The sequence below is a fragment of the Amphiprion ocellaris genome, chromosome 20 (assembly GCF_022539595.1).
Source record: "Amphiprion ocellaris isolate individual 3 ecotype Okinawa chromosome 20, ASM2253959v1, whole genome shotgun sequence".
Classification (NCBI taxonomy): domain Eukaryota; kingdom Metazoa; phylum Chordata; class Actinopteri; family Pomacentridae; genus Amphiprion; species Amphiprion ocellaris.
Genome location: NC_072785.1, coordinates 5,551,428 through 5,565,163, shown reverse-complemented (window position 1 = coordinate 5,565,163; position 13,736 = coordinate 5,551,428). Strand labels below are relative to the sequence as shown.

Genomic DNA, 13,736 nt, shown 5'->3' with positions numbered 1-13,736 from the left:
TTGCGGGGGGGCTGGAGCCTATCCCAGCTGACTCAGGTGAAGGCAGGAGACACCCTAGACAGGTCACCAGTCTGTCGCAGGGCTACATATAGAGACAAACAATCACTCTCACATTCACACCTACGGGCAATTTAGAATGATCAATTAACCTCAGCATATTTTTGGACTGTGGGAGGAAGCCGGAGTACCCGGAGAAAACCCACGCATGCACAGGGAGAACATTATGGAATCAAAAAGTATAAATGAAAAATCTCAATCAATGAATTAAAGAGCAGCCTCATCACCGGGGTGACGTTGATTATAAAAAAAAAACGGTGCAAGAATGCATCAATTCTGACTTGGTGACCATGTGCAATGGTGTGTTGTCATAGAACAAAGTTCTATACAAATATATGTTTTGTGACATAGAAGTACATGTCAACTGCTTGATCAAAGACATTTAGTTGTACAAACATCAACAACTTACACTGTATTTGGGATTAAATATACCCCCTCTTTAGTCTAGAATGCTTTTGATGTCATCTGACTGTGGAAGTGTTGCATATGTTATATTTGCCTGTTGCAAAAAAAACTTATGAAAGTTAAAAATGAAAAGATGTTTATAAGAAAAGGAAATGCCATCAAAGAAAGTTGGAAGTAAGTTTTACTTTTCTTCATGTGTTTTCTCCAGAGAGAGGCAAGTTCACCCCATAGCTCTTTGCCTCCTTTTTACCTTACATCTCAATAATGGGTGTTGTATTCAGCTAAGTGTGACTGCAGAGCTATACATTTTTACACAGAAATTGACCAAATCAAATTAAAAAACTTTTAAAAAAAAATGTAATTACATTTTTACATTTTTTGAATGATGACTACCAGGCACATAGCTAAAATGTAGGCATAGGAAAGGTTGACTGGTGCTCAGGTGGAAGAGTGTGTTGTTCATTAATCACAAGGTTCACGGTTCAATACCTACCCCTCTGCATGTTGAAGTGTCCTTGGGCAAGACACTGAACCCATAGTTGCTCCTGGCAGGCGCCTTGTACAGCAGCTCTGTTGCCGTTGATGTGCGTGTGAAGGGTGTCCTTTGTTTTGAACAACTGGAAGGGGTGGTCTGCAAGTGGTGGGCAATTTCTTTCAAGTTAATTTGTTTTTCATCTTCACTCCTTGCCTTGGTAACATTAGAATTACCAAGCAGCAATCTCTGCCTGAAAAATTCAACTGTACAGTCAATATAAACATGTTCACAGCCTGGTACAAAAAAACAAATAAACAAAAAAAACTGTTTTGGCCTTAGCTAATTTCCCTGTTTATGACAATTGAACAGGGATTACATTCTTATTTATCTCACCCTTTTAAATTGTAACATGGCTGCTTTGAGTGACATGTAGATGCTGTCATAAAACATTCAATAGCCCATAAGAGATTCAATTCTGCTACTCTTACACTTTACCTCTTTGCCCATTTTTTGGATTAGTCAGGAGTTAGGAGGAGCCAGTCACTGCCAAGTTAGCGAAAGCAAGAGCCACCACACCAAAAGCTGCTGTTCAGAAAACCTATGGAGGTCACTGAAAATAACAGGGCTACAGTTCTTACATGTAAGGGCAAGGTCCATCCAAGAAAATCTACAAATTCCCATTCAGCAATTAAAGCATCAATCCCTGAGATGGTAATTGTTGTGGTAGATCCACAACTGGACTAAATCTCTCTCCAGTTGCTTATTTATTTCAACAACTTTTACTCTAAGTTGACTTAAACTGTCTGACAAAACATAAAATGTTAAATGAAACCAGCCAGAAGCTCCTCTAGCACTCCTCAGCACCAGCAGGAACATGGTAAAGTTATCCAGACACAGGTTTTGTGTATATAGACAAAATACACTTTCAAACTTTCTGGTGTTTCATTAGCTCAATCGAACACTAGCATGTTTTTTTTTTTAACTTAGTTTTACTTATTTGGTTACTTTTGTTGTCAGAGCAGGAGAAATACAACAAAAACATTGGGCAAACAGGAAATCAAATTTTCCTTTACAACCAAGTCAAGGATCACTGTACTGAATGCACAATTTCCCTTGGAAATTAGTAATGGGTTAAGGAATGTGATCAAATATATGATGCCTTTTTAGGCATTTTGATCATTTGTCCAAATCCACAGCCATAAAGTCCATTTAAAGACTTGACTTCTACACAGAGAATAAGAGTGGTTTTTACAACATAAATGTGTGTTCTGCAATCTCTTTTGTTTAAGTGAGACAAGTTTGTGCAGTGTTAGACATGACTAATAATATTTCAATAATGTTTTTAGAATGTTCTACATGTAGTGAGATTTTTATGAGAAAGCACAAATAATAACCCTTTTATTTACAAAAAAAATGCATTTCAGTGTGGATAAAGCTTTAATATCTGAAAATTCCATGTAGTCAATCAAAGAAATTAAACTTAAAAGAGTCAGGCTTCTACTACGGGAGAGTGAATCTACAATACATCTAAAATAAACTGCAGAAAAATAAAATGGTAAAAGCATGCAGCCTGTACTGAATAAGTACTAAACATAATGAATATGAAATACAATGTAAACCCAAATATCTGAAACAAAGCATCTTTTCAGAAAACTATAAATTGCATCACAGACACTATATTCAAGTTTCTGTCACAAATTTTATCTTTCCAAACAAGCTGCATCAACACACATGTACATACACGAACAAATGTGCATAACTTTTCAGTGCAGAATTCCTCAGAAACATAAAAGTCTGAAGCTACAAGTAAGACCTCTAGTACAGTTTCATTTGCTTTTCCCAGTCCCATCAGTCAACCAAGTAACTGACTAACTCTGTTGTATCAAACAAGTGTTTCTGACAACAAAGTATTTGAAGATTTGTCATAGGATTCAGTTACTGACTTGATCGCACTTGGGGTGTTTTTCTTGGCACTTGTTGCGATCATTTTATGCCTTTTAATGTCTTTGTCTACTTTAAACATTTTCAAACTGTGAGCTTTCTGGGCCTTGTTATTGAAAAGTGTTGTATTTATGTGATTTTCCTTCACTGAGGGGGTGATGGTAGTAGCCGGGGTTTGGTATGTCTTCTTGTGTTTTGATAATGATCTGGATGGAGTCTTTTGGGACTTCTTCTTTGAAAGGGACAGTCTTGTGACTCCCATAACCTTCAGTTTAATTGGGGCTTCAGATATCCCTGCCATGTTCCGTGCCTGACAGCGATATTCACCAGCATCCTTATATGATAACCCATTCAGGCTGATTACTGACCAACGAACGCCCACACGAGGGGATTCCTGCAAAACTGGAATGTAAAAAGGTGTACAATCTTAGTTCTCAGCACCTTACATCAGTCTTTTCCTTTTATGGTACAGCATAGTGTTTTACACAGGTAATTTCACAGACGTGACCTAACAAAACTCAAATGATACTCTTAATTGTGACCTAAGCCTAACCTTTGATTTAGATTCTTAAAGCTGGGCTTGGCAGTAGTTTTTTCTGCTGCATCTCTTCTTGGCTCTGTTTTCAGGCTTAGACAGTCTAGCCAGTGACCGGAGACTGTCAAGTCACAAGGTTTTTCACAAAGTACAGGTGAGATAGTCTAAAGAGCAACAAAGTATGCAGTGGGTGCACGACATGGTGGGTGACTATGTAGTTAAAAACTTTTATTTAGGAGAATGGGGTTTGAGATCCGTGTAAGTCTGAGGATGAATAGTGACTTTTAGCATGATGGTTTTTGCACATGTGATGTGCATGCTTGCTCTTGTGGGAGGGGCTTAGAACTGAATGGGAGGAGCTGCTGGAGAGCCTTTTCAAATTCTGTTAATTTTATTTCTTTATGTATTGTTTTATTTGCCTTTGCTATATTTCTGCCTACTGCAGTTTTAATATGGTTATGATTCTAAACCTTGCTGAGTGAGGGTGTTTAGAAAGGTCCTTTGCCATAGGTACAAACAAAATGGCAAAAAAAAAATTACTGAGACAATGTGAATATGAACTGTCATATGCATTAAAAAAAGGCTTCTTGAAATACATAACATCACTTACAACTCTCCAAAATTCTGGGTAAGTCTTCTGAGTTCTCAACGTTGTCTTCTTGACAACAATCTGCACAAAAAATCCAATCACAGTATGACTCAGATAATACTCAGAATTTAATAGCATAATTTCATCACCTGAGAGTGCCGCTGGATTGCTTACCAGTGTAGGCTGAAGTTTTTATCCATGTCAGTGTTGGTGTTGGGTAGCCAGTGGCATCACAGCGGAGGATTACATTGCTGCCCAGTGGAGAGATGACCCTGGTGGCTGCAGGTTGGACTGAGGGCCTCATACAGCGGGACAGCTCAGCCTGGGTCAGCAGCATTCCTGACTTACCCAGGGACCTGCTGCACATCAGTTTGTCTACAAGAACTACTGGACTTCCCAGAGATGTGGACAAGGACATCAGCATTGAGATCTGGCAGTCACACAACCAGGGGTTGTCATGGAGACCTAAATGGAGGAAGAAATATAGTCAACACTGTTGTTGTCACCCATTTCCTAAAACTACTTGAAACCGGCTATCTCCTATGCTTTACTTACCTTATCATATACCTGAATTCAAGAGTTCCATTTGATAACCACATATTTGTAGCATATGGATTTCACATCATGCCTGGACAGTATTAGTTTTCAACAACACATACATTTTCGTACCCATTCTAAGCGTCATATCCTTGATCTAGTGTGCTGCTCTGGTGTCTTCCCTTTTCACTGCTCTTCAACTGATTTCCCCATTTCTGACCATATGTGTACGTCATTCAATTTGAATTTGACCATTTCCACAACCAAAGTATCACATACGATTTCATTTTGTTACATCAAGGACATTAATCTGACAACTCTCACCATGGCATTGAAACACTCCCCACCATCAACATCCCCTCTATTACCAATCAACTGGTTTCCCACTGCAATAACAGTCTCCATATTCTGCTGGGGACTCACTTGCTGCCTTAAAAACCCAGACTGTATCATTTACCAACTCTGCTCCCTGGTATACATCCCAACTCCACATCCTCAAAGTTAGAGGGCAACAACTGGAGTGACGCTACAATAAAACCGGTCTAACTGTTCATGAAGAAAAGTATCATCACCACATTACAGCCAAATCATAATATTATCTAGGTCTCATCAGTGCTGGTGATGGCAACACTCTGACTCTGCTTTCTTGAATTAATAACTCCCTGCGCCCACCAGACTCTTTTCCCTCACACTTCTACCACGTTGACCACTGTAATGCATTTATGAACTTTTTCAATGCAAAAATTGATAATATCCACCAGCAATTAACCTTTCACACCTCCTGTAGTTCACTCCCTCCTGCTCCCCCAGCTCCCTCCTCTCAGCCACTCAAAAGTTTCCACCTTTCCTCTTCCTGACACCCCTGATCAAAGCCCATCTCCTCTCCCTGTCATCTCTGATTGCCGCCATCATCCACTTCTCCCTCACCTCTGGTTCTGTCCATCACCTCTCAAATCTGCTGTACTAACTTCGATTCTCAAGAAACCTGGTTCAGACCCCAACAACTTCAATAACCTTCGTACCATTTCCAACTTGCCACTCCTCTTACATATCCTAGAAAAAACAGTAGCATCTCAAGTCCACTCTCACCTCTCCAATAACAACCTCTACGAACAGTTCTGGTCTGGTTTCCATCCCCACCACAGTACAGAAACAGCCCTACTCAACAATAACTAACAACCTCCTGATGGCAGCAGACTCTGGACTATTATCCATTCTCATCGTCCTCAAACTGAGAGCAGCTTTTGACACCACATCCCATTCCATCCTCCTCCATAGACTGGCATCCATTGGTTTATCATGCAGACTCCTGGTCTGGTTCTCATCATATCTCTCAGGCTGAACTCAGTTCATTCAATTAAAAACATTCACATCCCAGCCATCTCTCCTCTCTTCCGGTGTTCCCCAAGCCTCTGTTCTCGGTCCCACCCTCTTCATCATTTATCTTCTCCCCTTTGGCTATATATTCTGTAAATATAACATTTAGTTTCACTGCAATGCAGACCGTCGACAGCTCCTCTTTCTCCCCTTCCCTTCAGGTCAAGAGTCAGGGTGTTGTCCTCGACAGCACTCTGTCATTTCAAACTAACATATCAGCACCAGCATCCTGGTCCACTTTCTGGTCGCCTTCCACCTGGACTATTACAACTCCCTTCTATCTAATCTCCCCCTCAAGTCCCTCCATAAATGCCAACTAGTTCAGAATGCTGCAGCCCAGATCATCACCAGACATCACCCCTGTTCTCCAACAACTTCACTGGCTCCCAGTTACACACCGCATTGTCTACAAAACCATGCTGCTAACCTTCAAAGCCCTCCATAACCCCACACTTCTGTACCTAACTGAACTCCTTCATATAAAGACATCCACTCTCAGATCATCTTCCTCCCTGAGCCTCACCATCCCTCCTGCCCATATGACCACCATGGGGTCCAAATCTTTCAGCTGCTCTGCTCCTCTTCTCTGGAACTCTGAAATTTGAATCCCTCAAAACTCCCCTGTTCAAACAAGCCTACTCACTCTGACTTCCATTTCTCTACAATTCTTCTTAAGTTTTTAAAATTGTTAAATGTCCTTCTTTTACATTTTATAGATCTTGAAGTTTTATATTGTCAATGTGATTTAACTTTGTTTACTTTGTACAGTGTCCTTGAGAGTTTTGAAAGGCACCTATAAATGAAATGTATTATTATTATTATTATTATTATTATTATTATTATTATTATTATTATTATTATTATTATTATTATATAGTTAGAATAATTACAGTAAAAACAATGAATGTTAAAAAGACACAGCCTGTGTACCTTAGCTGATACAGTTAGGTTAAATCTATAAGCAGGTCTTGAACATCATGGAAGATTTGTTTGTCTGATATGAATGTTAATTGCCGATCAGACATTTTCTTGTCTTTGCTAAATCAAGCCAAGGTGATATTGACAGCACTCAAAGATGGCATGTCTCTATTACTCCGAAATATACTGTACCCAAAATTCTTCTTTGTGCTTGTCCTCCTTGTTGTCCTGGAAGAGGAAACCAAAGGTCCAACAGCTCACCAGGTAATATAGTCAGTCTGAGGAGAGAAGTAGAAAGCAGAAAAGTTGAGTGTATTTATCTAATACTACAGAGAGCTTTGTAGCCTTCTGCATGAATAAGCTACTATATAGGGAGCAATTGGACCTACCTGTTACTAGACAGGTCCAGATAGGTGATATTCGGGAGAAAGAGAGAGGCATGGACAGGAAGGTTGGACAAACGGTTGTTGTGGAGACTCAAAGTCTGGAGAAGGGGCATGTCTCTGAGCCCCTCCCAGGGGAAAGATGTCAAGAGATTCCCATCAAGACGTAGCTCTCGTATGGCCTTCAGGTTGACAAAGCTGCTTGGGTGGATTGATGTTATTGAATTGTAGGTCAGCCATAAGAACCGCAGCTCCGAAAGATTATAGAACGCCGCCCGGGACACCTTGGTGATCAATGTCTTTTCCAAACGAAGTTTGACTGTGTCAGCTGGGACATTAATGGGAACAGCTGAGATTCCAGGGTTACTACACTGGACCAGCCTGCCATGTTAAATGAAAACGTAAGGGATTAAGTTGAGGTGAATCAATACACAAACTTTAACTGACTGTGCTCTTCATTTTAAAAAGATGACACAAATGATGCAAATGCAGTATTTCTGCGTATTTAGGATGTTTGAGTATTTAGCATAAATACTCAGACATCAGTTTGTCTGAAAGCAATATGCCATATTCTGTTTCTCAGTGAAGTATACAATGAGCATAGTCTCTAAGAGGAGCTTCCTTTTATACACTGAGCTCTCCATCTTTCTTGTGGTTCAAAGTTCAAGGTAAACAGTGGTACAAAATTTCACCACACTCTAAAATCCAGAGGTGGGTAGTAACGAGTTACATTTACTTGAGTAACTCTTTGAAAAAAATGTACTTCTGAGAGTAGTCTTACTCTGCCATACTTTTTACTTGAGTAGATTTGTGAAGAAGGAACGCTACTCTTACTCCGTTACACTGAGCTACACTCGACTCGTTACTTTTTTATTTACCACATTAGATGTGCTTTATTTTGCCACAGAGATGCCCCCAGTGGATCTACCACATGACTGTGTTTCACCAATCAGACGAAGCAACAATAATCACATGACTCTGTTTCACCAGATGTCAATACAGTTACATGACCACATATGAACTGTAGCAGCATAGCAGCACAAACTCTACACACGTAGCAGACAAGGAATGAAAAAAACGGGCATTTTCGAGAAATTTGATCTTGCTTCGGAGTCTGACAACATTAGCATAGCATTAGCATGGATATCTTCAGCTTTTGTCTTCTGTTTACTAACATGGCGAAGTGAAGCATGACATCATGCTTGATAGGTCTGTGTGATGCATGGGGGGACAGGGGGGTGGGATATACTGCATGCACATACAGTCTATGAGCATACAGTATATCTTGTCACTGGAAATAGTTTGGCATACAAACGTTATACTTTATACGTTATACCTTATACCTTAAATGCATATACCTTATACATACCTTATATTACTACAGATTTGTTTCAAAAGCTTTATGTTGTGAAAAACTAAGACTTAGAAATTTGTGTTTCTTGTGCCCTAACTTGTCATTTTGTAAAGAAGCTATTTACTTTTGCTATTTTTTATTTTATTATTTGGAAATACCAAAATTTTCACATTATTTTACATTTTTGTCTGTCTGATCACATCATTTCTAAAAAATAAATCAGACATTACAATCAAACAGTTACTCAGTACTTGAGTAGTCTTTTTACTACTTTTTTACTCTTATTTGAGTAATTTTTTGGATACTTTTTACTTCTACTTGAGTGATATTATTTTGAAGAAACGTTACTCTTACTTGAGTACAATTTTTGGCTACTCTACCCACCTCTGCTAAAATCACACGATAGATCATAAATATTATGATAAAATGAATAATAATAAAATATAAAATAAAATAAAAATAACAAAATAGTATAGTCCTCTTCTCCTATCAAGGCTAGATCACATACAAGACCCTGCCTAAAAATCTCAACTTCATCTATCCACCAATTTTGGCAGTTTGATTAGTTACAAATGTGTTAATTTATTTCCACACATAACATACATTGTCAGCTAAGGCAGTTCCTACATTATTGGCTAGTACAAAAGGGCCCTCGTGGTAAGACCTTTTTTATTTAATTTTATATTGTACTCCTGTGGAGTTCATTCCTGTATAAAGTTGGCTTTGCCAATAAACAAACATGAGCTTGTGGTGACTTTGCTGACCCTTCATTGCTTCCTCAGAATTCCTCCTACCACTTTCTTCTCTCAGACCCTAATGTTTGCTTACTTCTGTCACCACATTCTCTAACATTTTCCCTTCTCTCGCTGTTGTTTTTGCCAAGCAGCACTCTATTATTCATTGTCTTTAGATATAATGTGCTTGTGGCTCACTAATTTTCCTTGTATCAGGAACTGATACCTTTATGCTTGGCTGTGTTATGCTGCTGTCAAGAGTGTATTTGGTTTTGCTTGTTGGATGGGGTTGTATGCTCAGTACAGGTAAATATGTGTGTCTCCTCTTGGCTGCTTGCATTTAGTTACTTAACTATTACAGAAAAGAAAAATGCATGTTTTCACTGCAATCGTCTGACAGAATTACTTTAGATTGGCTAGCAGGTACACTGACAACTGACAGGTGAATTGAAAAACATTGATCCTCTTGTTATAACACAATGTTCTGCTGGGAAACCTTGAGTCCTGACATTCATGTGGATGTTTGACCTGTACCACCCACATAAACTTTGCAGTTCAAGCAACCCCACAACCCCCCACTCCCCACTACAACAGCAGTCCTTGATGCCAGTTGCCACCCTTAGCAGGACAATGCACCCTGACACAATGCAAAAACTGTTCAGAGCTAAGGTGTTCACCTGGGTTCTGCACTCCCCAGATCCAAATCTTACTGAGCATCTACACACATGGACAGAATTGTTGGTACCCCTCGGTTAATGAAAGAAAAACCCACAACGGTCACAGAAAAATTTTGAATCTGACAAAAGTAATAATAAATATAAATTCTTGAAAATTAACCAGTGAAAATCAGACATTGCTTTTGAACCGTGGTTCAACAGAATTATTTTAAAAAATAAACTCATGAAACAGGCCTGGACAAAAATGATGGTACCCTTAGAAAAGACTGAAAATAATGTGACCATAATGACATGTTCAATCAAGGTGTGTCCTCTAATTAGCATCACATGCATCTACAATCTTGTAATCAGTCAGTCGGCCTATTTATAGGGTTACAGTAGTCACTGTGCTGTTAGGTGACATGGTGTGTATCACACTAAACATGGACCAGAGGAAGTGAAGGAGGGAGTTGTCTCAGGAGATTAGAAAGAAAATTATAGACAAGCATGTTAAAGGTAAAGGCTATAAGACCATCTCCAAGCAGCTTGATGTTCCTTTGACTACAGTTGCACATATTATTCAGAAATTTAAGATCCATGGGACTGTAGCCAACCTCCCTGGACGTGGCCGCAGGATGAAAATTGATGACAAACGGAAGAGACGTATAATACAAATTGTAACAAAAGAGCCCAGAACAACCTCTAAAGGCATTAAAGGTGAACTCCAAAGTCAAGGTACATCAGTGTCAGATCGCACCATCTGTCATTGTTTGAGCCAAAGTGGACTTCATGGGAGACGACCAAGGAGGACACCATTGTTGAAAACAAATCATAAAAAAGCCAGACTGGAATTTGCCAAACTGCATGTTGACAAGTCACAAAGCTTCTGGGAGAATGTCCTATGGACAGACGAGACAAAACTGAAACTTTTTGGCAAGTCACATCAACTCTATGTTCACAGACGCAAAAATGAAGCATATCAAGAAAAGAACACTGTCCCTACTATGAAACATGGAGGAGGCTCTGTTATGTTCTGGGACTGCTTTGCTGCATCTGGCACAGGATGTCTTGAATCTGTGCAGGGTACAATGAAATGTCATGACTATCAAGGTATTCTAGAGAGAAATGTGCTGCCCAGTGTCAGAAAGCTTGGTCTCAGTCGCAGGTCATGGGTCTTTCAACAGGATAATGACCCAAAACACACAGCTAAAAACAGCCAAGAATGGCTAAGAGGAAACCATTGGACTATTCTGAAGTGGCCTTCTACAAGCCCTGATCTAAATCCTATTGAACATCTGTGGAAGGAGCTGAAACATGCCGTCTGGAGAAGGAACCCTTCAAACCTGAGACAACTGGAGCAGTCTGCTCATGAGGAGTGGACCAAAATACCTGCTGAGAGGTGCAGAAGTCTCATTAACAGTTACAGAAATAGTTTGATTGCAGTGATGGCCTCAAAAGGTTGAGCAACAAAATATTAAGTTAAGGGTTTTTGTCCAGGCCTGTTTCATGAGTTTATTTTTTTTAATAATTCTGTTAAACCATGGTTCAAAAGCAATGTCTGATTTTCATTGGTTAATTTTTATAGAATTTGTATTCATTATTACTTTTGTCAGATTCAAATTATTTCTGTTACCATTGTGGATTTTTCTTTTATTAACCGAAGGGTACCAACAATTTTGTCCACGTGTGTGGGATGTGCCAGAATAAGTCTGATCTAGGTAGATCCCACCCTGCAACCTACAGCACCCACAGAATTGACTAGCACAGGACATCCCCAAAGGACCTGTGTGCATGCCCCACTGGGTGGGAGGAGTTTTAGCAACATAAAGGGAACAAAACAATATTAGGCAGGTGGTCATAATGTTATGCCTGATTGGTGTAGTCTCACCAGATGAAGTTTTCCTGGTATATGCTTGCTATTGACCGATCACTTCAGTTGGCATTCTGTTGTGCCCCACTGACATGGAACCTGAATATGTTCCCAGTGTACCAGACAGTACTCAGTAAATACTATCTAGTATTGTCAGTAAACTCACTGAATCAAAAATATATAATGTTATACACTACCAGTCAAAAGTTTGTACACCTCTTCTCATTTACTGTTTTTTCTTTATTTCATGACTATTTACTTTGCAGATTCTCACTGAAGGCATCAAAACTATGAATGAACACATATGGAACTATGTATTAAACAAAAAAAGTGTAAAATAAGTCAAAACATGCTTTGTATCTTAGATTCTTCAAATTAGCCACCCTTTGGTTTGGGATGAAATGAACTGTAGAGTGAAGGCAAAAGGGCCAGCAAGTGCTAAGCATCTCTGGGAACTCCTTCAAGACTGTTGGAAAACCAGTTCAGGTGACTACCTCATGAAGCTCACTGACAGAATGCCAAGATTGTGCCAAGCAGTAATGAAAGCAAAGCCTTCTGCTCGACAATTTTTGAATTGCTTAACATTTTTTTAAAATCATAAACTGTGAATATTTAAAATGGTACTAGCTGACATCAGCGTTATCATTATTTTTGGTAATATATGCTTAAGAATGGGACTTTTCATGTTGACTTCATGATAGATCTACTTGTTCATTATTGCAGGACTTTATCTTCAAATGTTCCTGAGATATTGTATTCAAACATAGCCTCAAATTTAACTGAGCAAAATGTGTGCTGAAAACAAATATAGAGGTAATTTAAAAATATATATAATATTCTTGTAATGCAGCATTAGAAGGTTAGAGTTATAAATATCCATATTATTTGCTGCAAAAATTTCAGGTAAATCAGAGATGATCGAGTAGAAAAGAAAAATCTGATGATATAAATTGATGTGATCCATGCGCCAAATTTAATTTTAACAACATTACTGCAATTCTGTTCCTGTGAGTGTTAGCAACTCTTATCCAAACACTAAAAACAATACGCATTGGGCAGACCATATTATTGCACCTTTTGTTTGCAAAATGGGATCTCGGTAACAAAATGAAACAAACCACGTGCATACAGAAACATTCAAACATGAAAATGAAGTGAGCTTCACTCAACCTGAGCTCTGCTATTCCACTGTTCCCATACGTGCAGGCACATAAGGCTGGACAGGAGTTGACCACGAACAGAGAGGATTGCAAAATGTGAATAAGAACCAATAGATACATTCTTCATTAGTCCAACCCTGTACTCATACAGGCCTTTTGTATCTCTACATTCCCAGTCCTCTCTAGTGTGAGGCTGTGTCCACGGTGCAGAGTGAAACTGAAATCCAGATTAGGTAGGATTATGCTGCCTACAAGCAGCATGTAATCCCACGTCTCACTGTCAGCATAACAGATCAACACATCAGGGTTGGCCCAAGCCTTTCTTGTACCTTGGGGAAAATCTAACCACTGCTGCAATATTTCATTAAGATCAGTAACTAATTCATCGGTGTAAATGCGTAAAATGGTCCCACTATGCCACTCAGTGTTGTTGATTATATTTAAAATGGTGCTTAAAATTAACACTAGTGCTAACATAACAAAAGTAATACTGAGAATGACAGACCCCTTGTACAGCAGCATTGTTTTCGTCTTTACTACATTAAGAAATAATCATATTTACCATCACAAGTAAAAACAATAATGCAGAAACATAGCCCCACATTAATGTGCAAAGTCCATTTTTAATGCTTTTTATGATTGTCTGCAGTTTAATAAACACGTGCAAATTTCATTTTATAAAATACAGTGTAATATCGGTTTTCTGTTGAAAACATGAATCAGGAAAGGAACTGTACTATTTAAG

The 13,736-nt window shown here is 38.9% G+C and overlaps 1 protein-coding gene across 1 annotated transcript; it reads right to left on the bottom strand.

The window, feature by feature from the left end:
- Positions 1-1,976: 1,976 nt before the first annotated feature.
- Positions 1,977-13,181, bottom strand: lrit3b (leucine-rich repeat, immunoglobulin-like and transmembrane domains 3b). Its single transcript, XM_035942797.2, has 6 exons — positions 13,002-13,181; positions 7,224-7,598; positions 7,027-7,112; positions 4,177-4,467; positions 4,024-4,083; positions 1,977-3,280 (listed from the first exon to the last, which is right to left on the bottom strand). The coding sequence occupies exons 1-6, from the start codon at positions 13,109-13,111 to the stop codon at positions 2,820-2,822; spliced, it is 1,383 nt and encodes a 460-aa protein (XP_035798690.2). The 5' UTR covers positions 13,112-13,181; the 3' UTR covers positions 1,977-2,819.
- Between the last annotated feature and the right edge of the window lie 555 nt (positions 13,182-13,736).